Consider the following 26,761-nt stretch of genomic DNA (forward strand, 5'->3'; position numbering starts at 1 on the left):
GATGCATGTTTTTTTTGTAAAAAATCGAGGAGAATAATTTAACACTGGCATCTTTTTGTCACCAAGTTTAAATAGAGAGGGGGGACTAGAGATCATCTGAGGATCAGAATTTGCCCTCTGGAGCTCCAGACTTCACTGGGGGGTTTTAATAACAGGGACAGGGGTTAAGCAAATGTTGGACTGGAGAGAGAGGGAATGGCAAAACGAGGATGGTGTTTCTGTTTTATCTGAGCGGCTGAGACTCTGAGTCTCTCGGGTCGCCTGCTTTTCCCTCAGGTGGAACCTCAGTTGTCTGCCCACTACTAAAGAACAGCAGGGTTACTTCCTGAGGGGTGGCTGCGCTGACTAAACTACAGCCATGCTGTGTGGTCTGAGGAGAGACGCCAAGAACAGCGTTGGTAAGAGCACCACACTTTGATCGTGACGGGGGTCTGCTGCTTGTGTGTAGAGGATTTTAGGGGAGGAGGGGGTGAGTGATCCCCTGGACTATCTGTTAACCTGTAAAGAGCTGCTTATGTCCTAAATGTATATTAATCCAAGGAGCAGCCACAAGTTTTAAAGCATTCACACAGCAAAAATGTTGATTCATTCTTGTTAATTATATTTGTTAAGAATACGTTTGCATAAAATGCATTAGCTACACTGTGGAGTTGTTACAGTGCACGCATTAGGGCTGTGGTAGATTGCAAGAGATTTAAATGTCATCGGACTCGACCACCAGCTCTTCATACCATCCTGCCATGTGTATTTGGGGCAGATATAGCAACATAAACTGGGTCTGGCAGGGCTCAGTTTATAAATAAAGTTTTACTCCTTAAAATAGCATTATGATTTCATTGTCATTGTCAGTGCTGCCCCCATATTTAACCTACATCCTGATTGGATATGGCGTACAGTGCCCTGAATTACACCAGGAGTTAATTAACTCACCACATATTTATGTGCAGATTTTATTTTAATCAGTGTGGCGCTCTGAGCTCCTTTAGACTCTTCGTCCTCTCTGGCAGATATAATATCCACGAGCCACTAACTGACCTGCTCTACAAAGACAACTGATATGAGATGGTGTGTGTTTTTTATTTTATTTTAACAGTAGTTGGTTTATTGTTGGGGCTTCATCCTGGTCCAGTTTCTGGCCGTTGGGGTCAGCGGTGGTTGTTGTAAGCTTCAGGAGGACGGCTGAGGGATGGTTTGATGGTACAGTAGCATTCAGTCACGTGCAGTGCGCTGAGTCTGTGTAACCCAGAGCTAATGTTGCCTTTTGACTGCAATGACAGCTGCTGGACTGTCAGGGCCCCTCAGGAGCCTGTGTGGTTCCAAGACTCTTGCCTAGCCTTATGTGTTTGTGATGTGTCACTCACTTTGTGTGTGTTTGTGCCTCACAGCAACAAGGCAGGATATCTGTGCAGGGATGTGTGTGAAATACCGTATTATGCATATCCCCTGTATATACTATACATCACTAATGTATGCAAGTCCAGGAGAGATATTTCTGTAGTTCAGCTCTGACTCATCCAGCTGTTTGCTCAAGAAGGTTGATGTTTTTTCCTTCTTGGACTTATCCAGGGCTTGCCCAAAGGTTTTAGGTCAGAGAAGGTTTGACAAAGGATCCATGCCTCTCAGCTGTCTGAAGGCTTCATCCTCAGCTGGGCACATGTGGAGACTTGATGTGGACAGAGAGAAGGCAGTAGGTTGGATGCCCTCCCAGCACTTGCCTCCCCCAGTTCCGTCTGTACGAATCAGCACGGCTAAAGGAGAAAGACATGTCAGTGTAACTGAAATGTCACCAAATGATGACAACCTCCTATATATCACTCAGGCCTATAAGAATAGATCAATATTATTAGCATCCCTATCAGAAATCCCTATACACACCCAGAGTTGGGTTACTTTGACACTGAATAAAACTTAAAAATGTGCTGATTGTCGGCAGCTTATAAGGAGCATCTTTTCCAGTAAATCTTTCAACAGATATGAACATTCATTCTGATGTATATTGGGTTTGATTATATTCATGGAAAGAAAGTAACGCTGAATCTTTTGGGTATGAGAATCATGTTGAAATTTGACTGAGTTTGTCTCCTGGAAAGGAGAACGATTTTTGAAGCAAACTGCGGTAATTGGGCGCTAAGGGTTTTGAAGTACCTCAGTTGCCTCTCGGAGCCACAGCCACTGCCGCTGCCTCTAAGCGCCGCCTGTGTTGAACAGACCAAATCAATGAGCCAAGCTACAAGTTTGAAAACCTCTGCTTTATAGGGTACTTAGGGGTTTTCTGACAAAGGGGTGTTAGAAAAAGGAGATTTTGATCAGTGTCTGTAACCTGCGGCATTAACCTCGGTCACTGGAGACTTTAGTTTGTGATGACTTAAGTTTGATGGCCGTTGTGTTTGACACTAACATGCCCCCTCCACTCTTTGAAAGGGGGACTTGGCACAGCTCTTCTTTAAGTTTATAATATGATGTTCAATCACTGTGCTGGACAGCTGAAAAGGTAATCCACAGTGGACAGGATTAGAGAAGTGCCAAGTCAGTTTCCTCATCACTGCAACTGCTGACATGCTTGTGTGGCTGCATTCAGGTTCAGATGGCCGGGCAGTGGCTCTGCTAATCTGAGCCCAGTCCAGTGCTGTGTCAGAAATGGGTCCCACTGTGGGTGAGAAATAAATAAATAAATAAATAACACATTCACCCTGCAGTGCAGATTGAACGTTTCCCAGCTTTCTGTAGCAGCTGCTGTAAATGACATGAAAATGATGATTTTCTCTCTTCGTGCCGAACAGTCCATTAACCGCATGCTGTTCCTTCAGGAAAATTCCCATGCTTTAGCGGTCGCATACATCAAGCTCGTCGTCGCAAATGTAGTCTTGTGTTAAATGAATGGTTTTCAAGGGTCTGTGCCGCAGAGAGGAGCTATTTTAAACTCTTGACCCTTTTGTACGATTGTCGTGGAAACAAAGTGCAATGACCTTCCAGGTTCCTGAGTCCAGGCTGATCACTTAGTTTAAGCCAGTGCCTGATGGGTGGATGTGACTGTTGGCTTGGTGATGTCCCCTCACTACCCCCCTGCCCCTAGAGCCCCTGCGTTACCCAGGGTGCAGTTCAAGGCATGAAAGTGTGGGCAGCTGTCATGATGTGCAATAGATGGCCATGTTCATTTAGCCTTCTGCTGCAGAGTCTCCCTACTTATAACTAGTGTTTCATGTCTCTCTGCTGTCTCCTCAGATGAAGGACCATACTCAAAGGGGAGCAAGGACTCCGGGGGAACTGACCAATCACATTCGTCCAGGAGGCGAAGCCTTTCAGGTACAATACAGTCAAAGCTGACTTTACATCATTGAGATTTCTGTCTGATTCATGCGACTGCATCTACTTCACCTGCATCCTCAAAAACAAAGAGTCATACTGTAGGTTTTTGTGTGCACGTATGGAGTCATATGTCTGCTGTGTTTTGCTTGATGTTGCATTGTTTTGAATGCTTAGATAAGGCAAAAATAACGCTTGTGTGGCGCACCTGTCATTGGTACTAAACCACACTCCGTAGACTTCACATGGAGTGATTTAACAGCGCAGCACAAGAGCACAAGACAGAATGAGTCCTCTGACGACACTATGTAACTATATATCCATCAGAGGTTATGTCAAACTCATTTTCATTCACTTCCGAACATATTTGGATTTCAATTAATGAACTGCTGCAATTTTCAATTTTTAATTAGTGTTGTATTTAATAATGCATCACTTTCCTTTCTGTGGCAAGTATTTAGAATTGGTTTTTAATAAAACACCAAGCTGAGACTCATCTCCTTCCTGTGCTCCTTCTGAAGCCGTCACAGAGATTCACTCAGTCTGAGAGAGTTGAGGGAACAAGGAAAAGACAGGACAGTGAGAAAATAAAGTATGTGGTTGCGTGTCAGAGAGCATTTCAGTGAGAGATTCAGAAAAGAAATATGGAGAGGGGTCTTTTGTTGCCTCTCAGACAGGGTGATTCTGTCAAGCAGTCGCTAATGCTGCGGATCTGTGCCTTTCTCTGTGTCTGTCAGCAGAAGAGTACCGAGGAGTCACCACGGTGGACCTGATGAAAAGAGAAGGCAGCAGCCTTGGCCTCACCATCTCCGGAGGGTCTGACAAGGACGGCAAGCCCAGAGTGTCAAACCTACGGCCAGGTGGGCTAGCTGCCAGGTGAGATCTCTGCTCTGTGATGCGGTTAAATCTTGGCAACCTCACCGGGTTGTCCGTACACATTATTCTGCCCCCACAAACGTGCACGTGTTGCAAAGTTGCACCAGCTCACCTTCACCGCAGGACTGTAGGCGTTGTGTTATATCAGCTTGATGCCGCCCAAACAGGGCTTGTTATAAAGTAAAATCCCCAAGGAACCACAGAGGATTTGCCCATAAATTGTATTTTAGGTTGCATTAATATATTGGTTACTCATTGCTCAATTGGTAATTATTCAATAACACTTGTTTTTATAAATTCAAAGATGGCTTAATTACAGTTTAATTGAACAGATTTCCCTCAAAGTCAGCGACATTGAAACTCATTTTCCTCAACACCAATCTCGTGAAGAAATTCAGCATAAGACTCACATTTCATGATGATTAAGCAGCGTGTGACAGAAGACACACACACACACACACACACACACACACAGTTTTGTAAGAATGACACAGCCCCTCTGAAAATGTCTTGGCCCAATATGCCATCGCTTGTCAACTCCAAGGAGGTTTAAAGACAGACACTGTGCTAATTCTTCCAAGCAGCTTGTCTTCCCACAGCTGACTTCATGCTTGTGTGGAAGTGGTAGCTAATTTACTGGGTGGAGAGACAGGAGCGATGAGCAGAGACACTGTGTGATGAGACTGGACCAGATGACAGGCCAGTGAGCGCTGCTGGTTAAGACGCATGTGTGTATGTGTGTGTGTGTGTGTGTGTGTGTGTGTGTGTGTGTATGTGTGTGTTTTTGTGTTTGTGTCTGTCTGTCTTTCTCTCTGTCTGTCTGTCTGTCTGCTGTCACTGCTGATTGGCAGTAGCCCAAAGGTGAGAGAGGCGATCAGGGCAGAACATCCATTTATTTAATTAGCTCTCCAATGAGCAGCGTGTTGACTCAGAATGTCATATGTGAGACACCATGTACAGTCATCTCTGTCAGTGTCTGAGGAGGAGAGGCTTTCAGCCAGCCCTCTCCATCATACTCCAACACACTGACTCCCCTACACAGCTGCCTCTGTATATTAGTCTGCAGAGGGAACTATAATTAAAGTACCACAATGTTTCAACACAAATGATTACACCAATCACGACTACTTCTGTAAATATCCCTTGCATAGTTCCATTACTGCATCAGTTTATATTTCTGCCTCTTTAACATCGCAGGATTATGCAGCATGAGCAGCTGTAACATTTATTCAAATTAGATGTTTGCATTTCATTGCATCATCATGATCAGATCAATTTGTCTAGGGGGGCTATGGCCAACATCTGCTGACGGGCCCCTGTAGTTGGGCCTTGTGACAAACATGTGGCTTAGAAGGAGTTTAAATTAGTTATTTTTTAAGTTTTGATAATGCAGCATAGCAAACATTGGCTACGTACATTGGCTAACTTACAAATAACACGGGGAAGCGGGAGGGGAAAGTTGTTGTATGTGAAACCGAAGCATTGAGGTATCAGCCGATGGTTGCTCTAAAGCAGAGCACCTGTACAGCCAAAGGCATCATAACGACTAGCTTCATTAAAATCATCATCAGGTGTTCAACCTGACAATGTTTTGCTACCACAGCTTTATTTACCATCCCAACCTCCCCCCTCCTGAAGTGGAGATTTGTATTGTTGATTTAAGTAAGATCCATATTCATGTAGGTGTTATCAGGTGGATTAGCGCTAAAATGGGTTACAGCAACAGCAGAGCCCTTTCTGCTAAACTGAACTATATGCATTTGCTATAAATGGTCAATTTCTTAACACATTGAACAGCTAAAAATTGTTGGCTGATATACTAATATCAGTGGTTTCATCATTGTGAGCCACATCTGTCAGTTTACAGATGTTTGTAGTTGTAGGATGTTGAAACCTGCCTCCACAGTAAGAAATGACCACAAGCTCCAGGTGATGATGGACTCTTGAGTTGATAGTTTACATTACACTTCATTAGTGTACAAATCCTGAAAAATTGAATCTGTGAATCTGTCCATCACTTTCCACAGGAGCGACCAGCTGAATGTAGGAGACTACATCAAGTCAGTGAATGGCATCAACCTGTCAAAGCTTCGCCATGATGAGATTATCAGCCTGCTGAAGAACATCGGGGAGCGGGTTGTGCTGGAGGTGGAGTATGAGCTGCCTCCATTCGGTAGGTGAAGTTTGCCTGATAAATATTCTGCCTGAAAGTCTCTGCAGACAGAGAAAGCTGCATGAAGGGAAAATTTCAGACATTTAGATAAATTTTTCTGCCACGGACACAAATGCTACGCGTTTCCGAATGCACACAGATAAGAAATCAACACGATTATTGTCTGAGGCTCCAGACTGAAGACACACTGAGGCTTCAAATCTGCACATCTACATGATGCAAGTCATGTTCTGTTATTCAGCTGTTTTAATTTCCTCCCATACCAAAAAGTCAAAAAGCTAGTTTAATTATTGAGCACATTAAAAAACTTGAAAAAGTTGACTAAAGTGCACAGATGTGCTTTGGAAGATCAGTAAGTAAATTAACAAAAGTGTGAGAATCAATGATTTGGGATTTAAGAAAAACAAATAATGAAAACAAAATGCAAGTTGTCATGGCTTTCTGATGAGTGTTGTATTATGACATAAGAGTTACTCCTGTCATTAGCAGGTCAAAAGACAGTATATAGATTTATAAATGTTTCAATTTGGCTGACAAATTACATTTATGTCTTTGTTAGGCACTCCTGCTTTACATTGATAAAATCATTTCTGCTTTGTTAAACCACAGATAGAGTTAACATTGATTAAATACAGATCATTAATTTCTCTACTGAGTTTAATAATATATTCTCACATTGTTTATTTCATAGTAATGTTTCAACACATACAAGACACTGACAACGTTTTCTGTTCCTATTTTATAAAAATCATCATATTAACAATAATAATTTACCATTTTCTCCCTACTCTCAGTCCAGACCCCCTCAGGGGTCATCATGAAAACCATAGAGGTGTGTTTACACAAGGAGGGAAACAGCTTTGGTTTTGTCATGAGAGGTAAGTGTACGTGGTTTTTTTATATGATGATTTTTTTATAAAGCATTCTGTAATAAAAAACAGTTGGCTCTTGCTTTTTACACTGATTTATCTCTGTGATGTGTGTTTTAGGTGGCTTCCACGAAGACTGGCGCAGGTCTCGTCCTCTGGTGGTTACCTGCGTCAGACCCGGAGGCCCTGCCGACAGGTGAGGTCATGGGCAGATGAGTTAGTGTTTTCATATAAAGAGCACGTTCCAAAAGTCTGAGACCTCTTTCCCATTTAAGTAAATGGCTTGTATACATTTTATGATTTCTTCATGCATGAAGGAGCATATTCAGATTATTGTATGCGTGCATGCATGCGTGTGTATTTGGATGGCTAGACTAATGGGTATGTGTTTTACTAATTGCCTTATCTTAGACTGCAATGACAATATTTGCCTGCTACCCATTTGGAATTGTATTTTCCAGATTAATGCATTCGTAGGATTTAAAAGCAGCAATATTTTTAATGTGCACATTATTATGTCCTTTGCATCCGTCTGTGTTCAGGGTCGTGCATGAAACTGTGGCGTCGATACATATAGAGTATGTTATCTTCAAAGCAGAAAGGGCACTGCTCATCCTGAGGCTAATGCAGCACTGCACTTTTCCACATGAGAACTGTGAGCACCAAAACACTGGAGCAAACATAATTCACCATCAAAGAGTTTTACGGCCGTTTATCTCGTTTATCCTTCATCTCACCTGGGAGGGAACACTCATGTGGAACTGTTTAATGATTTACTGTGACTGGTGTTTAAACGCTTGTATGAGCATCTTGTGCTGGTCGCCCATGTTTTTTTTCTTTCTTTCTCTCCTCTCTTTCCTTTTCTGTGTGTCTCCAGGGAAAGCACTTTAAAGGCAGGAGACCGAGTTTTGAGCATAGACGGGATGCCTTTAAACAGAGAGAAGCACGCTGACGCTTTGACCATGCTGATGCAGAGCGGCCAGGAAGCTCTGTTCCTGATTGAGTATGACGTCTCTGTCATGGGTGAGCACACACACACAGGGAATATGTGGAGGCATGGTAGGGCAGTGTTGCTCTGAGGGTAAATAATGTGGCCGTTTGGCTGGATATGAGTGAGTGTCGGTGCTAGAGACGCCACCAGGGGAGTCACTCGGGCCCAAGAGCACACTTCAACAGGAAAAGGGTAGATGATACGCAGTGTTTTATCCTAACGTGTTGGTCTCTCCTCCCTTGAATCAAAGCAGGTTTCATCTCAGCTTATTAAATATTTTTCTATGCCAGAGTCATTGTAGTGCTTAACTTTATTCTTCAGGCAAAATATGTCAGTAGGGACACATTTCAGGAATAGTTGTCATTTATTTTTAACATGACCCCAAGAATGCACTGTCATGTTTTATAAAACACTGATTGAAATACAGTATAAGCAAAAGAGGCTGAGATCTGTAGCTCCTATGATGAGTCCTTGATCCTACAGTTCCCATAATGCAGTTTGTTAACATATTTTCTATTTTCCAGTTTAAAACACAGGCTTTCTGCTACACAGTTCCCATGTCCAGGCCAGAATAACATCAGGGTCACTTTCTCAAGCTCAAAACTTCTCTAAAACTACAAAAGACAATAGGATGTTCTTCACAGCCTAGATTTCTAACTAGAGACCTTTACTTAATCCAAAACAAAACTGTGGAAAATCTCCCCAAACCCTTTTTTGTGGAAAAGATCTGATCCAAGAGAATCAATCAGACCTGACCCAAATACACCAGAGGACAATTAGACACAGTCCAAAATATAGTCAACCCTCACAGATCCTGAGAGACAAGAAACTAACACTCACACGCTGGCAATGAATGAATGAATCAATTAACAAGCAGACATGCTGGGAAGCCGAACCTATTTTATTAATAATAATAATGTCCTAATAATAAATGTGAAGTCATATGCCTTAAAATAATTTGTTTATATGCTTCAAAGACAAATGTATTGGTATAAATGAAAGTCTACATTTTCACCTCCTGTACCAACAATAAACAGGATAATCAACAAAATGCAATGTTCTTAACCTTTTTATATCTGTAATCAAACAACACAGAGCCAGTCTGACAGACATAGTACACAAGAAATCAATCACAATATCCTCAACCTTTGGTCAAGTAGTAAATATGCCATTAAAAAGGAAGGTGCCCATGACTGACTGACATGACTGAAATGCTGATTATTAGCTCCATTTGGCCATAGTGACTTATTCTCAGGATTGCACGCTTTGCATTGGTCGGTGCGAAGTAGGGCAGGTCACGAAGGACAGTTGACACACATTATCTCTCCGTATGTGGGAAATTAGGAGTCAGACCTCCTGCCTTCAGCCTGAACGAGTCAGAGTTTTCACAGTTATAAGATAAATGTATTTTAGAACCGCAATCTAGGAACATTATAATATAAATAGCAACAACGGGGGAAATATTTTAGCATGATGCGACTTTCAGCCACATATGCCTCTGCTGTGCCGTCCTCACTGCAGCAGGTCAACTCTGTCTTCCCACTGTGTCCACATCCTCCCGTGACCGTCCTCTTGTCCTTCTCTGAAGTCGAATATGTGCCGGGTAAATGTGACACGTGCAGTATTATAAAAACAATATATCTGAGAATTCAGTTTTAATTTTGTTTTAAAATAACATCATTGTTGTAAATGAGAAAACTGCATTTCCATACTATCAACTTCAAAATACAGTGGTTATTTCATTATAAGGAGTTGTGATTAGGAATTAAAAGAGCAATACTATTATTCTGATTGATTTGCACCTCTTTGAATGTGACAGTTTACACAATAAGCACATTGATGAGTGATACAAAGCATTAGAAAAGCAGTGTAATCCATTTTGGTCACAAAGATAGAGTCATTAAATCACTCAGTTTAGGAACAAGAAATGCAGAGAATCCGTTACTTTCACTTTACTTTGCCACAGCAACAGAGGAAACCCATAACAATTTGATCACAGTCTGCTCATCCGTGACTGCTTAGGGGTTTTTCCATTGTTGATTAAGAGTGAAGCGATTGTAAAGATTATATTGTTGTCCTGGCTATAGATGCATCCTGTAATCTTGTTGCCCTCTGTGCGTTTTTATCTGTTTCAGAGGCAGTGCAGCAAGCCTCGGGCCCTCTGCTGGTGGAAATAGTGAAGGGTCACTCTGCCAGCCTGGGGATCAGCCTCACCACAACAATATACAGAAGCAAACAAGTCATTATTATTGACAAGATAAAACCAGCTAGTGTGGTAGAAAGGTGAAAACAATCTCTTTTATTTTCCTGCCCCTCAGACAGTTTCCTAGCAGATGCTTTCCTAACACTGTCTGACTGTGTATTTTTCTCTCTTTAGGTGTGGCGCACTGCATGCAGGTGACATCCTTCTTTCTATAGACGGGACCAGCTCAGAGCACTGCTCCCTGATGGAGGCCACGCAGCTACTAGCCAGCACCTCAGATATCGTCAAACTGGAGATTCTTCCAGCCAGTCAGAGCAGACTTCCTGTCAGGCCACAGGACACAGGTACGTCCTGCAGGTGACACAAAAACACAAACAAGGAAATGAAGCATATGCAACATATTGAATAACAGTATGTGTGCAAAACAATGAAGTCAAAACAGGCTGAATTCTGAAACATTTCACAGAAAAGCTTAAACAAATAAGAAGAAATATATAGTTCGTTTTTTTCTTCTGTCCCTTTTCTGTTGATCATCATCACCCTTCAGATTTATCTTGAGCTTCTTTGGAGGGGCTCAACCCCCAGGTTAGATATCACTGGTTTAAATTACCAAGGTGTACATGAGGTAGTTAAAACTAGCTTTATCTTGAGCAGCAACCTGTTTCCAGATTGCATCTGTATTGAAAATGAATGTCACACATAACCAGGGAGCAGTTCACCGCAGAACAAGCTCATTTTCATAATACCGTTCTTATACTTTAAGGACTTAAAGTATTTATCTTTACATTGTACTGGTATTTTAACTTAAATAAGGGCTCTGTGTGCTTCTTCCCCCACTGTAATATTTAAATATTTGTATATATAAGCCCACTGTATAGATGGTCTGTCAGGTTTTTCCACATAAATACGCACGCTGGAGTGCAAATATTTAAATGTGCAGGACATTGCAAAGGATATACAGGGGGAGGATGTGAAATATGTGACTAATAGTTTTAACACTACATCATTTGCTTCTGTGTGTAGAGGATATACAGTGGAGAGACTCCGGCTCCAGCATGTTGTTCTTACCATATGTATTGTGACTGTTCTGCTCTTAGCTACTTTACCCCGAGCTGTAAAGAGCCTTGCTGCCTTGGAGCTGCCCTCCTCCATGTGCTGTGAATCAGCCTCTGTGTGCGTACGGGTTTGTGACGTGTTTGCGCGCGCGCGTGTGTATGTGTGTGCGCGCGCTGCCAGCCGAAATCCCTCTGCCTTCGCACTAGGCCTCTTATGCATACCAACAAGCTACACACAAATAGATACGGATACACACACACAAATGCACACACACTTTCTCTGTCAGAGATCATGTTTGTGCCATGTTCTGCAGACTTATTTCTGGGTCAGCAGCTGCAGGGACTACATAACATGTTAGCACGGGAAGAATCATACAACATGACAAAGCCGGAGTTCAGTATTTTCTGGGATCACTGAATCCTTTCCTCTGTGATTGTTTTCTTCTTTGCTCATTTATGTGGCTGGTTCAGTGTGCAAGCTGCCCTTTTATCCGCTAAACTTCCATCTGTGTTTTACCCACATTTACTGAACTATTTTTATCAGTTTTTAATAGTGTAATCTAATGATTATATTCATTATATTCATTATTGTGTTTGTTTTGCATTAATCTGCTGATTGTCTTCCAACAACTGATTATTTGAGTAGTAAGAATTTGTATCTGGTAACATTACTCAGGTCTCAGAGTAACATCTCCACAATGCTTATTTTGTCCAACAGTGTATATCTCAAAAAAAAAAAAAAAAAAAAAATATATATATATATAGAATAGAAGAAAAAAAAAAGACATAACAAATCCTCACATTTGAGAGGGCGACATCATAAAGTGTATAAGCTTTTATATAAACAAGACTAGGTCAAAACCTAGTATGTGGCTGGACTGCATCATATTTGCATTCTGCCTGGTGTCAGCGGGTTTTAGCTCTTTATCATTTCGGTCTCTCCCCCTCTCTGTGTTCACAAATACAGTATTTTATTGCAGCTGAATTCACAATAAAGCTGTTCTCATTTACATGTTTTTCTCTTTCTGTTGTCAGAAAATGGAACAAGGATGAAATAGCAGTCCATTAAGACAACATGTTAATTGTTAATTGTGGATTTGCTGTGACTGTGGTGGCTACATTTTCCAGTAAAAGGATCACTCAGAAAGTTAGAAGCTCATCTGCATTGTTTACACCCCCCAAAAAATCATCTATTAAGCTTTCCATGTTTTATTTGTAAGGGGCTTGAGTGTCTAAAATTTGTGCTTCAGTATTTGATTAGCTACATCCCACCACTACAGAAAACACACAAAAGAAGACTCTCCAAACCGCTGTGGCTCACTTTTACTATTAAATTGCTTCAATTCAAAGAACAGCACAGGCATCACTTCTCTATCAAAAACTTACTGGCATGTATCTTCTTAAACCCCAATTCAATAATGATTCTGTTCTTGAAAAAGGCGTTGTGACGTTATGATAAGATATTTCTCCTGCTTCTTTTCCCTCCAGGATGAGGTACAATTATAAGATGCAATTTGTCTAATCTCCTCTGGGGATTTAATAAGACTGATATGGCCACTAAGAGATTAGGAGTTAATGTTTCCTTCCACCAGCATAGATTGAAAACACCATTTCTTGGAGAGCTTCCCCTAGGTGGGCTTAACGTAAGCCGGCGTAGAGCTTTGCAGGTTTGATTGAGTCCAAAAGAAACTGGTTCTTCGCAAAAGGTTGGAGGTTCTCCTGCATGTATTCTGATTATGTGCAGTTGGATTTAACCAGGTCCCCTGAACGCCCCATGGACTACTGTAGTCATCCATGTTTCCCGCAAATCCTCCATCCATGTGAGCCAGTTGTCAAATATCAGACCCCTGCAAATGAAGCAGCTAAGGATTACTGTCACATGTAACATTCAGTGACAAATTTAGCTGCATGAATCTGTAAAGGGAAGTTAATTATGGAGGTGTGTGTCATACATTAGGTCAGCTGTTTCTCTTTGCATGCTTCATGAATACTGTTGGACTGAATGCACTTTGTTACACAGGCTTTCAAAAGAGGGATTAAAAGCCTTTTTAGGATGAACAAAAACTGCTCTCCTTTTGCTTCAAAGCAAGAAAAAGTCAACAAATGTCCTCCAATCAGATTCAAGAGACAGACATACCACATCATCAACGAGCAAACATTCAGCTGTGCCCAATCAAGGTTTAGCCACATGCCTAAAAACAGCCCGTTTGTTTCCTCATCATGCCTTGTGGCCAACTTACTCAGACTGGTTTTGCACCCTTAGGCCATTTTGAAAATGAAATGATAAAAATGATCTCAAATTTGCACTCGGCTCTTTGGAAGCTTGCGAGTAAAAGTAAGATTTTTTTTTTTAGACCCTGAATCACTTCCCATTCATCTCCTTGTGTCTAACTGAGTCTCAGATGCTCATCAAAATACATTAAACCACAGGATTTAATCTAGTGTACCATGACGAAAACATTAAATATCAATTACTATGCTCTGACTTATCCTCCAGGCGCTGTGTGGTGTGGCACAGATTTAGATATGGAACTGAAAAGCATGATTTCATGGGTAGAATTTAGAAAAGTGACAACAACGGATCTAGAGAAATGGATCCGTTTGACTTAATGGATGTGTTTGCCTCCTTGCCGATGCAGTAAAAGTGCAGAAGAGCAACCATCATCACTGGGACCAAAGCAGCAACTACTGCCATCCCCCACATGCCAGCCACAGCAAGACATGGAGCAGCCCAAGCCACCCACACAACCAGCAGGACCACTGCAAATGTAAGTTATCACTAGTGACAGCACCGCTGCTGGCAAGACACCATAGCAGGAGCCTTTTCTTCTGCACGTTTCTTAAGTCTTTTTCCAAGAGGTTTACCCCGGCACTGTTCCTTTCCTTTGTTGCATGTTCCCATGAGTGTGTGTTGCTGCTGCTGCTGCTGCTGCTGTGGATGGGTGTCACTGTGATGTTGTTCTTACTGTACCAGCCTTTTGATAACACCTAGTGCCATGTCCACCTTCAGCTCTGGTGAGTGGTGGCTTCTCCCCTTCATCCACAGCCACCTCAGGCTTCAGCAGCCAGGGCAGCAACACGCTGCCTTGCCCCATCCCTCCCATCGCGCCCACCAGCCCCCGCAGCTCCACGGGCAAGAGGAGGACCAGGAAGAAGGATCACAAAAGCTCACGTATGACCAACTGCTTACCTTCCCTTTTGTTTCCATCCAGCTCAAGAATATTCCTCATCAGCGTGTGGTGGTGTAGTGGACATAGTTTTGGTTTTCATCGCCTTGAGTTGTGACATATTTACACTGTTGCTAGTTTAGTAGGTACACCTCAGCAAAACTATGTGATACCGAAAGGTCAATGTTCTTCTCCACATGGTTTATATCACTGAGGACAGGCTGACTAACAGGAGTACATCTCTGTATTTAACACAGCACTGTTTACATAATGTTGAATCAGTCCGTCCCCTTTAACAGAAACTGAATAGTACAACCTTCATGGAAAGGGAGGATTTACTGCAGGAGCATGGAGCTACGCTGCATTGGTTTAAGCAAAGTGATGTAAAGATTTCTGCCCCCAGGTGATAGAGGTTCGCAAGCATACAGACTAATGGGCAAACAAAAAAAATGAATATTCTATTTTATTTAGTGCTTTCGGTATTTGGTTACATGACCAGTCACCAGTTTAAACTAAAATTACTACTTTATGTGCTAATAAGCAAATGTTAGCAGATTTACACCCTAAACAAAGACGGTGACCACGGCATACAGGCTTAACATCAGCAATGTTCACATGGTGATGTTAAGCCTGTAAAGCCTCACTGAGCTACGAGTGTGTTGGTCAGATATTTGGTGCTTATTTCTGTCTTTTACTTGCTGCAATTTAAGGGAGCATAACTGTGTTATTTTAGCCCATTTAGATCAAATAGCTTGCACTTTACATCACAGCTAACCACCTTGCAATCCATCCTGCTGTGTTCCAGGCCGTTTAAAACTTATTTTCCCCAGGAGACCTTTTTTAAAAGGAGTTAAATGTAATTTGAAGTGTTCTTAGCAAGCACCACAAATTAATTCCTGTTCACAACGAAGAAGAAAATCTCAACCCAAAGGCAAAATTGTAGGGCTGGATTCTTAATAGAGGTTAAGTAAGAAAATGTTTTGCAGTAATTTGGGTGAGCTGACCCTTTAAAATGCTGCCGCTGCAGAGCCGTTTTTTGAACACCTTTCCCTCCTGTTTCGCCCCCTCGCTGTGTGAACAGATTTGACTGATCGCTGACGTCAACATGACTGATGTAAACTCTGATAAGTGACTCATTCCCTCTCCATTCCCATGTCGTCTCTGTGGCTGCATGTCTCTTCCCCTTACTCTCCTGCATTTTTTGTCCCCCATAATCCCCCTCTTGCTCCATTTATCTGCCACTTCTCCAGTAATATCTCTCTTTGATGTCCCACCCTCCCCTCTCCCCTCTCCCCCACCCTTTCTCCCCCTCTCCCCCACAGTATCGCTGGCGTCCAGTTCTGTCGGCCCAGGGGGTCAGATTTTTCATGTGGAAACAAGCGAGGTCGTCCTGAGGGGGGATCCGCTCACAGGTTTTGGGATCCAGCTGCAGGGGGGTGTCTTTGCCACAGAAACCCTTTCCGCTCCCCCAGTCATCCGCTTTATCGAGCCCGACAGCCCGGCTGAGAGGTAACGGGCTGAGACACCTAACGAGTAAACAAATGTCACAGAGAGAGTCACCTTGAACTAGAGGGCCTTAGCGCTAATCATTCAGCCTGGCAATGAAACACCACATGTGAAAAAAAAGGCTAATTTTAGACCGGTGTCTCAATGAGTATGTCATCTGAGGGCAGGGGAGCTGCTTTTGTCTCCTGCAGCAGTGCTTCCCAAACAGGGGGTCTGGACCCACAGACTCAGTCACAAATGAAATTGGAGGGGTCACTAGATGGGTAAAAGCTGGAAAAACATGCTGATACACAATATTTCTATATATATTTCCAATTTTTTTTTCAGGCATCCTGGCTCAAGGGAGACCTCTGTGGGTCTGTCAGTCGCTCGGTTGAAATGCATCAACAACTACTGTGTATATATACTTGCCATATACGTACAATTCCCTAGAGAATAAAGCCTATACTGACTGGCTTTCTTTATCATACACTGTTCATCATCCAGCCAGTACCACCTTTTTTTTTTTTTTTAATGGTTAACCCCTCTTCCCCAATATCCATGTGTAGTATTGATTCAGAGCTACATGTTTGCAGTCCAATTAACACACAGTTCTGATCAGACCACCGCGCAGTATCTGTCCTTGTCTCGAAAGATTAATGATAGTGTCTGTGCCGACAGCACCGGCCCTTCTCCCCTGGGTCTTGTAACACGATTAGTCCAGGAGCAGTTAGACAGGAGTGACTCAAGTACAGCATCCAACTGTGATGTTGGTGTCTCAGCCTCCACACAAGGTTAATGAGCGGTGGCCCTTAATGAATTAACATCAGTTGACAGTGCTTCAGAGTGTGCCCTCGCAATTAGACGTCTGAATAAATGTGATGGGCTTTTTTTTTTCTCCTATATGTGCCTTTCCTCGCTGAGAAGGTTTTCAGGTTCAAATAAGTCAGTTTTGTGTTTATGTTAAGCCCAGAGGCTATGCAATTATATTTTGTTTTTCAAAGATCTTGCAGATGCTGGCACACTGAAACCATTACTCCATAAATAAGTTAATTAACTGATATTTTATTATTTTCTGACTATTTTTGTGGGCATTTCATGAAGGAAAAACACAATTGCAAATATGGAGGGTTGAAGTGCTCTAGATTTTTATACTTTTCTTAATAAACTATCCTTGGGGTGTCAATTGAACAAACAGGGGGAAAATGGTTCAAGTTGCACCTTTTTTCTATTTATATAGTATATTTTAAAAATTACTTAAAAGATTTTAAAATGTATTTGTAACTCTAATTGACTCATAAGTGTGTGTGCGTGGTAACTGTTTATGAAGGTATAGGCTAATTAACTTAAGATATCTTAAATATTAATAACTGAACATTATAATCTTGATTATGTGAGGTTTAAGGCAGAACTTCTAATTAAAATGCAATAATTGTACCTGACAGCTGAGTGTATGTTTTGAACTCATGCCTCCAAATGTTCTGAATAAATGAATATCATGGATAAAGATGAATAAATGAATAAGCTAACTAACTTTCTAATTTGAAAACATCACCTAGGTGTGGGCTGCTGCAGGTTGGAGACAGGCTGCTGTCAATCAATGGGATTCCCACTGAAGACGGCACTTTGGAAGAAGCTCATCAGCTGCTCAGAGACTCCGCTCTGTCCAATAAGGTCACAGTAGAGATCGAGTTTGATGTTGCAGGTAACATGAAGCGCATTTTAATGCACTTTTAAGCAATTTCTTGTCCTGAACACATGTTTATTTGTGCTTTCTGCTCACATCTTTCTTTTAAATGTCACCTAGAGTCAGTGGTTCCCAGCAGTGGCACCTTCCATGTTAAACTGCCCAAGAGGAGAGGAGTGGAGCTGGGCATCACAATCAGTGGTGAGTTTGTTGGCAAGCATACATGCAGCAGGGGGCAGTGTTGTTCAATATTGTCCCACAGACCTGCTAACGGTAACTCTCTCCTTTGAATCAATGTTCTCTGATCCATAAAACCCAGGCTTGCAAAAGCATGAGGGCACATACCTCATTACCTCTGAATAATGCTGGCCTGTATCGACATTCATCATTACCCTTTCTGCTCTAACTAGCTGAGGGGAAAAAATGCAAACAGGAGGCCAACTGGGACAAGTGCAACAAAAAGAAAAGGAGGATGACTAATTTAAAAATATTTAGTCAGTTACCATGGTTTCATCCTTGTGTCATGTCTCTTGAAATAAACGTTTCCTTTTCCCAAATTTTCCCCCCTTTTTTTATTTTTTTATTTTTTATTTTACCAGCAAGCAAAAAACCCGGCAAGCCCCTCATCATCTCTGACATCAGAAAAGGAAGCATAGCACACAGGTATGTCCTCTCATCATCACACTAATAATGTTCCTGCTCTCACAGCACTAGGGCTTATATGTCGTCTTGTAAATACATGGACGACCTGCGGCAGGGACAGCATTTGAACACTTAACAACTCCAGGCTTGTGTGGGATTATTCGTGGAGCAAAATAAAATTGTTTTGTGAATCCACTGTGTAATACAAGCCTAATTGGATTGAGCTATCAAAACTGGATCAGTAGGGCAGAGCAGCTGCATTTCAGGAGGGCTCAGTGTCGATTATGTTGAGGGCGAGGTTGCGGTCACCCCCAAGGATCCCACTGAGACACTGGGCTAATAGGATTCTGATAGTGAGTCAGGGGCAACAACGCTCTGGTCCCAGTTAATGGCTGCGATCCTCTTCCTCTTGTGCCCGGTAGAACAGGCACTCTGGAGCCCGGAGACAGGCTGCTGGCCATCGACAGCGTGCGCCTAGAGAACTGCACCATGGAGGACGCCATGCACGTCCTGCAGCAGGCCGAGGACATGGTCAAACTGCGAATCCAGAAGGACGAGGACAACATCGGTACATTAATCACTTTAAAGGGATAGTTAACCCAAAATTCAAATTGCACTCATTATCTACACACCCTCATGTCGACTAAGGGCTGGGAGAAGTTTCAGAGTTATCCGTGGCTTCTCTGAGTTACAGGGGGTCTCGGCGTAGCAGTGCATGTCCATATAACGGTTGCAAATGGATACCAACTGTCTTCGTAACAAAAAGACACACCAAAAAACATCCAAATACCTCCATGCTGCTCGTATGTAATGTCCATCTTGTATTGAAGCCCCGAAATGCGAAATTGTGCCGAAAAAAATTAAATAAGTCTATATTTCAAGCTTGTTTGTAGGGGAAGCTCCTCTTCCTGATTCGTCCAAATTGGACGGACCAGGAAGAGGACGGAGCAATTTCACATTTCGGGGCTTCAATACAAGACGGACATTACATACGAGCAGCATGGAGGTATTTGGATGTTTTTTGGTGTGTCTTTTTGTTACGAAGACAGTTGGTATCCATTTGCAACCGTTATATGGACATGCACTGCTACGCCGAGACCCCCTGTAACTCAGAGAAGCCACAGATAACTCTGAAACTTCTCCCAGAAATTTGAATTTTGGGTGAACTATCCCTTTAATACACAACATTAATCCAGTGTATGAGCAGTGGGGAAACGTCACCAAGCACCATATTATTCATTGCTATGCTGTGTTTCCATCCATGTGCCGTAGATGAGTTGGAGATGTCAGGCTCCATCATCTACACAGTTGAGCTGAAGAGATATAACGGACCCCTGGGCATCACGATCTCTGGCACCGAGGAGCCCTTTGACCCCATCGTAATTTCTGGCCTCACCAAGAAAGGCCTGGCAGAGAGGTGAGGGAGGTGAAGGGGAGAGGTGAGAGGGTGAAGAGGGGGAAGAGGGGGGGGGAGGGGCTGAGGAATGAAAGGCCGGAGGGGTCGAGGTAGTTATTTGAGAAGCTGGTGACACTTGACATAGTGTCACTTAGGCTGAGGCCAGTGAAATCTATCGTGGTCAACTTTTCGAGACAGTTTTTTGAAATAAACAAGACGATAAACAATGGCTGTCTCATCTTTTTCCTACAACAAAAAGCCTCTTTGTCTGTCTCAGTCAGCACGCTGGCAGCATGACAGGTTTCCTGACCCGCCTGTCGGTACTGTCTGGTATACTCTGGTATCTCTGTCTCCTCTGCTCTCCTCACTCTGCAGGACTGGAGCCATCCATATAGGGGACAGAGTCCTGGCCATCAATGGTGTCAGTTTGAAAGGAAAACCGCTGAGCGAGGCCATCCACCTCCTGCAGATGGCCGGGGAGTCCGTCACTCTTAAGATCAAGAAACAAGCCGACCGTATGGGTTTGGGTTAAACTTAATTATTTTTAATTACTCCTAAAAGTTTGCCAAGAAATGAAGATGTAGCACTGAGTTAAAATAGAAAATACACAAGGGGAATAACTGAAATGAACGTCATGATAGTTGACTAGATAAATTACATCATGACACATTGATAAGCATTTTCCTACCATCCGCAGTTGTTTTTTTTAATTTAATAATCTGGTGGAAAGAATAGTCCAACTGAATCAGTGCACAGTTACATTCGCATCCCGACACTTTTACTTAGAAAGGAGGAGGAAAAGAGAGGACTGGATGAGAAAGAGCCAACAATTAGAGACAAATGCTAATCAGAAAAAAAAAAAAAAATTTAGAAGAAAAGTTTTATTGTTTTTGTGAAAACTGTGCATTTTATGTGTAGGCAGAGAACGTGTTTTATTTCACAGTTTTAGAAATGTCAGAAAATGCATTTATTCCTACTTCAACACTCACTTAAGTCTGTGTTTGCTCCCAGAGTCTGATGGCCGACATCACGCAGAGAGAGAAGCTGCGTTTCTAAGTGATACAGAAGATGAACTGACAGGCTCCCAGAAGACCAGTAAACACTCAGAGGTCTATTCTGCCACTGTTCCCAGTATAGACTCTGCCATGAGCTCCTGGGATAGCTCAGGGTTCGATGCAGGCTACAGTAGCCAAGGTGAGGCCCGTTGGATATTCGCTGCCTAAAAATGACCCATTTCCTGCCTCACATTTAGTGAAATATGTGCCTTTTTTATCCGGTTTGTTTGTTGATTTGGTTTTTGGGTTTTTTTCAGGGACATATCTTCACAAAACATCTGATATATTGCTCAATCCAAATGAGTGGAGACGCTCAAAGAACAGGAGCCAAACCAGTTCGAGCTCTGCAGGTTTAGTCCACCACTCAGTGCTGTATGATGGGAGATTCACTGAGGATGAGTGGGACAAGATACCAGGGTGAGTGCATCTTTCCCTCCTGTCAACATCCTGTTTTTATGTTGGTGCAGCTTTAAGTGTTAAGTGTTTTTGATTTCACAGCAAAGAACATATTTTATTTAATTTATAACACCATCACAGTGGTGGAAAGTTTTCTAATACATCCCCTGGACTGGGCTTAGGTAAAATATCATTTGCAACTTTATTACCTCCGCTCCACTATACCCCAGAGAAAAATAATGTATTGCACTTTACTTACTCATAATTTTATTAAACACATCAGTGGCTCCCAACTTTTTTTTGGCTTTGCTCCTTTACAATTTGTAAAGAGCACTTCCACTTTTTTTTAAAATTGTGTTTAGCCTTACTAATCCCTCTGTTCTTGTAATCAAGTTAAGTTATGAAGTTATCTGAATCAGGACTTTTACTCATAATGCAGTATTACATTGTTAAATTCGAACTAAAGTTAAAGCTCTGAGCAGTTTTTCCACCACTGTGTATCAGTAAAAGTCTCTCTTTTTTTTTTGTCCGTTTTTAAATTCAGTGACAAAAACAAACTGGTGTCTCTGTGTTATTTTCTCTTCATTTTATGTTGTATGCTTTCACATTTTGTGCTTTTCCAAACTGTCCTTTTCTCTTCTTTCTCAGGTATTCTCTCTCTCATCTGCTTTACTAACTGCCCTCGAGCTCTTTGGTGTTTCACATAGATACATCTTTTTCTGTCGCCCCTTGTCCACACCAAAAACGTTTCCTCAGAAAAAGCAACTAAAGCGCCCAAGGATACATCAGCCTTATCTGTCTCTTCACACTTGACTTTTTGCCCTGAACTTTTGTGTCACATACTTTCTGCATTTTTTTTGTGGGGGAGACATTACTTTTATAAACTTGAACTCTATTAAAGGCTTTATCTAATCTAGCGGACTCCTCAGCGTTTGAGCTGCCACAAGTGAGAGAATTTACAATAAACCCTCACTGAGGTCCTGAGAGATTTTCAAAGGGACTCTCCAGCCTGCAGCCCAAAAACTGCATTTCCCATGCTGCCTTTGTACGCAGTACCGGCCTCCAGACTGCAGGGCTGCTCTCATGTTCTGGTTCCTGCATTGTCATAGATTCATCAGCCCCCCTCGTTGCCATGGCACCCTGAACCAGGACGACAGCTTCTGGTCCCAGGCTCTGCAGGACCTCAAGACCTGTGGCCAGTCAGAGATTCTCAGGGAGCTGGAGGTAATCGACCCCTCCTTCTCCTGTTTGCTCTCCTCCTCCTCCTCCTCCATCTGCTTTGTCCTCCTCGTGTATTCATAGGTCTGTGTCGGCCTAAATGATCATGCCAGATGAAGCATTATGATAATCGCCACAGTGTGTAATCTGTTATTAAATTTGACAAGACAGGCTGGGCACCTGCTGCCACACTGACCGAGGAAGGCATTTGCACAATGCCACTGCCTCTAATCAGGCACCGTTTATGCTGCTTGAGAGATTATATATGTGTATATTTTTGCTTTTCCAAACTTAAGTCTCGTAATACATGATGTTTTGTAATACATGATTCTCTAATACCCCCTCTTATTTTGTGCTTTTTCAGGCATCCATGACAGGTAGTGCACTTAGTCTGTACCTAGAGGAGACCAAGACCAGTGAAGACTTGATGTTTCAGTCTGAAATTAGTCCCATTAAGAGGGAGGGAATCCATGCCGAGTGTGAGAATAAAAGCAACCTGAACATGTCGACTGGAGCCAGAGACATTTCAGCCAGGGGCAAAGAGGACCCAGGCGATATGTTGTCCCCAACAACTCTGGCACTGCACAAGGTAGTATAGTCAGGGAGTGACTTTAAACATTTCTCATCTGCATAATGACTTTAAAAACCAATGACAAAATCTGACATGTAGGAAATGATGGTAATCGCAAGGAATTACAGGGTACAGACATGGGACCAGCAGGTTTACGCGACATTAAATCATATGATTTAAAGCATAATTACTTCCATCCCAGTGGAGAAAAACATACTAATCGGCCTGCGACTGGAAATCCTGAGTCAGACGCCAATGATATGTTCCATTTGGTGAAAAGAGGCACAGTGACATGTAAATACACTGCTGTCTGTTTATATCCAAAGATAAAATTTATCTACGCACTGTTTCCAATCTAGGTTCACTTGGTAACTGCTACAAATACAAAACACAACAAAAACAACTAATTTTTAAGATCTTTATCTGGCATGACTACATCGATAAACTGATCCTACATTGAATCCCAAAACTTCAACTGTGTTCTTTAGTATACAACCATACACCTGTCCTCACAGACATGTTTTGATGCCCAGGGCAATAATAATAATGTAAATCAAAACTATAAACACACTGCATATTTAGAGACTTTCTACCTATATCACATTTGCCCATTTTCCCTCCCTTTTATCTGGCAACAATATTACTACACCATATAATTATGAAGTATTTCTTTAGTAATCTAAAACAAAACTTGCCAGAAATGTAGTATGAAAGCTCTTTTCCACTTGCCCTGTTGCTATAGTATTTTATACATACCTCAGCCTCAGGTACATTATATTCCACTGTAATTTACGAGCTGTGCTCCAAGCGTCGCTGAATGATCTACATTATTATTGACGGATCAGTCGGCTGCACTCACAGCTTGGTGAACAAGGTACAACCAATAGCGTCATGATTGAACTTGCCCATTATCAAGTGTGTGCCTGCGTACTTCCTCCACTCAGCCCGCTGCACCTGACAGTACCATGTAACTGGACCCAGATGGATACCCGGCCAGTCAGGACTTGCACAACGCGTAGGACAAAAAACACAACAACACTAATTACACAATATTACCTGAGCAGGTGCACACACTGTGAACCCAGGGTGTGTCAGTGTACTGTGTGGTGTTATCGGTGCATCTCATCTATCTCTCTGACTGACTGAATGGGGCGACAATTGGCCAACAATAGACCAGATACGTCCCGCAGTGTGGAAAGTAGAAATATTTTCAGTTGACACATCTTCAATGATATCATGGAAAGATATCTGAGCCTGATGTGCGTTGTCGTCAAAACCGTTTCTTGTTTGGTCATGGTTAAACTGCTGACCTTGTTATTGTGTGGCTGCAAATCCAAACTGAAGCAAATAATACAAACCATGTGGCTTTGGATGCTGTAACTATTTAGTGTAGGAGGTGGATAATTGAAGACGCCTGTACATGGCAAAGAAAAACTTACGACCGCTGTGAAGTTGAAAGTTGTACATGAAATATGAGTATGAAATATCTGGTACACCTTGAATTGCACTTTATTATGTCCACCTCCAAGAAGCATTTGAATATTTTTGGAAATAGCCTACACTTTATTGCAAAAAGTAAGATGGAAAAATAAATAACGTGCTGTGTTTCAGCACTGTGACCTGAACAACTTCCAAAAAGTTTGGAAGATGAAGGCAAAGATACAATTAATTTTTCTTGTCACTAGGATCCAGTTAGATCCAGCTGTTGTTTTTCTTCTTCTACCTATACAGACTAAAGGTCACAATAGCTTAAATCTGTGTAGAAGCCTCCAGGTATTTATGATGATGTGCTGTTTGCTGCATCCTGTGTAAATCTAAGGTACCGTGTGTTTGCAGGTGACAATAAGGAAAGACCTCGAGAGCCATGACTTTGGTTTCAGTGTGTCTGACGGGCTCTTGGAGAAAGGGGTGTACGTCAATATGATTCGTCCGGATGGCCCAGCTGACCTCGCAGGATTAAAGCCTTTTGACCGCATACTTCAGGTACTGTTGTTTACTTATGAACCTCATCTTTAAGGAAACGTTTGACTACTGGGGAAATACTTTAATTTGCTTTCTTGCCAAGAAGAGATTGCAAAGATTAATATCACTCTCAGCTATTCATTCAGTATAGATCTGCTACCAAGATGCTAGCTTAGCTTAGCATTAAGGACAGTAAGAAACTTTGGAGAAATTGCTAGCCTAGCTCTGCACTCCCCTAAATTTCACCTAATCATATGTTCTAAGTTAAGGGCTACAGCCTGGACACATGGAGACATGGTCTGTATGCTATTGTTTTGTTGTTGTGATTGTGATGTTTCCAGGCAAACAGCAGATGGCCAAGGAATACTCTGGCACTTTTATTGCTCTGCTGTTATTGCTACCCAAAAAAAATTATAATGACACTCTTGAGCAATAGGCAACTATGATAATGTGAAACTAACGGCACATTTTATGCTTTCCAATGGTTTTGATTGCTTCAAATCTTTCAGGTGAACCACGTGAGGACCAGGGACTTGGACTGTTGTCTAACTGTGCCCCTAATTATGGAGGCTGGAGACAGCCTGGACTTGGTCATTAGCAGGAATCCACTGGCAGCAGCAGCAGACACCGGGCTGTCTGACGACTGTGACGACCCCTCAAACTCACTGTTCTGCTTTCCCGAGCACAGGACCAACAGCATCGCCCTGTGACCACAGAGACGGACACGTCTAGCTTTTTAAACACTGTAGCACGCGCTCACGCACACGTCACGCACGGTTAGGTTCGTCACACTGTACCTCTGAGAGAGACCCTCACACTCATGTTCAGCACGTAGAGCATTCTCTCACATGGGTAAATGCAGCTCTCCACGCTCCATGGCCCGAAAGCATCTCTCACTCACAAAGTTACAAGTGCATGTGTTCACTCTTGCCGGTTTTAGTCACTGTGTTCACATGATGCAGTTCAGAGGAGGCTCTGGCTTTAGGGCAGATCCCTACTGCTCCCCCACCCCCACCACATCCCTTCCCTTTCCAGAGGCAAAGCCACATGTAGAGTTATATAACACGGGAGTCATAGCTTCTGACGAAGCCAGGATGTCAACACACACGTCTGTGCTCTGGAGAGAGCCCAACACTGCACACACGCACTGCATAAATTTTCAGTCTCTTGCTTTAAAGGGACTCATGTTCTCACTTAAAGAGCAGCAACCCAGTTGTATGAAAGGAGATTTTCTTTTCTTTGTCTCACACACAACAAAAGACTCACATGCAGCGCTTTATTTGCATATTAAACACATGCACACCGACACGTAGGGTGTAAGTGGATGAGTTATTTCAGCCACGTCTTGGCTTACTGTTCCCGTTTCCAGTCTCTCCTCACGCTGCCTGCCCTACAGAAGGGACAGTGCCTCCAAATAGACAGAATGCTCTCTGCTACTTGCCAAGTATCATTAACAATATTTTAAAGCCCCTTTATATCTGAATGCCACAAATGCTTGTGAAGACACTCTACCCTTTCAGTTTTAAAGTGGGTGTCCCTTGGGGGATAAATAGCTCCTAATGATTCCAGAGAAACTCTGTCATTCAGAGCTAATGTTGTTTTTTGGATGTTTTTTTTTTTTTTTCTTCTTGACACTGGCCTAATGACTAAAACACATGTTTACAAAGATTTTCAGTTTCACAATCTTAACGTTTCTTTGCAACACTGCATTT

The 26,761-nt window shown here is 42.3% G+C and overlaps 1 protein-coding gene across 1 annotated transcript in view; it reads left to right on the forward strand.

Moving 5' to 3' along the window:
* The window catches only part of LOC310989249 (glutamate receptor-interacting protein 2-like), a gene marked incomplete at both ends in the record, with an annotated part of 28,821 nt that extends 3,062 nt beyond the window's left edge, over nucleotides 1-25,759 (forward strand). Inside the window, 23 exons of the mRNA XM_083976246.1 lie at nucleotides 3,223-3,303; nucleotides 4,044-4,179; nucleotides 6,207-6,352; nucleotides 7,147-7,230; nucleotides 7,342-7,417; nucleotides 8,099-8,244; nucleotides 10,348-10,495; nucleotides 10,590-10,759; nucleotides 14,110-14,238; nucleotides 14,481-14,642; nucleotides 15,960-16,146; nucleotides 17,682-17,827; nucleotides 17,930-18,010; nucleotides 18,409-18,472; nucleotides 18,874-19,019; nucleotides 19,724-19,868; nucleotides 20,223-20,362; nucleotides 20,859-21,041; nucleotides 21,160-21,319; nucleotides 22,408-22,522; nucleotides 22,881-23,105; nucleotides 24,924-25,070; nucleotides 25,559-25,759. Of these exons, the coding sequence (XP_083832372.1) occupies nucleotides 3,223-3,303; nucleotides 4,044-4,179; nucleotides 6,207-6,352; nucleotides 7,147-7,230; nucleotides 7,342-7,417; nucleotides 8,099-8,244; nucleotides 10,348-10,495; nucleotides 10,590-10,759; nucleotides 14,110-14,238; nucleotides 14,481-14,642; nucleotides 15,960-16,146; nucleotides 17,682-17,827; nucleotides 17,930-18,010; nucleotides 18,409-18,472; nucleotides 18,874-19,019; nucleotides 19,724-19,868; nucleotides 20,223-20,362; nucleotides 20,859-21,041; nucleotides 21,160-21,319; nucleotides 22,408-22,522; nucleotides 22,881-23,105; nucleotides 24,924-25,070; nucleotides 25,559-25,759 (3,218 nt within the window). The remainder of the gene's footprint in view (nucleotides 1-3,222; nucleotides 3,304-4,043; nucleotides 4,180-6,206; nucleotides 6,353-7,146; nucleotides 7,231-7,341; nucleotides 7,418-8,098; nucleotides 8,245-10,347; nucleotides 10,496-10,589; nucleotides 10,760-14,109; nucleotides 14,239-14,480; nucleotides 14,643-15,959; nucleotides 16,147-17,681; nucleotides 17,828-17,929; nucleotides 18,011-18,408; nucleotides 18,473-18,873; nucleotides 19,020-19,723; nucleotides 19,869-20,222; nucleotides 20,363-20,858; nucleotides 21,042-21,159; nucleotides 21,320-22,407; nucleotides 22,523-22,880; nucleotides 23,106-24,923; nucleotides 25,071-25,558) is intronic.
* Nucleotides 25,760-26,761: the final 1,002 nt, after the last annotated feature.

The sequence above is a fragment of the Trachurus trachurus genome (genome assembly GCF_905171665.1).
Source record: "Trachurus trachurus genome assembly, chromosome: 7".
NCBI classification, from domain to species: Eukaryota; Metazoa; Chordata; class Actinopteri; order Carangiformes; family Carangidae; genus Trachurus; species Trachurus trachurus.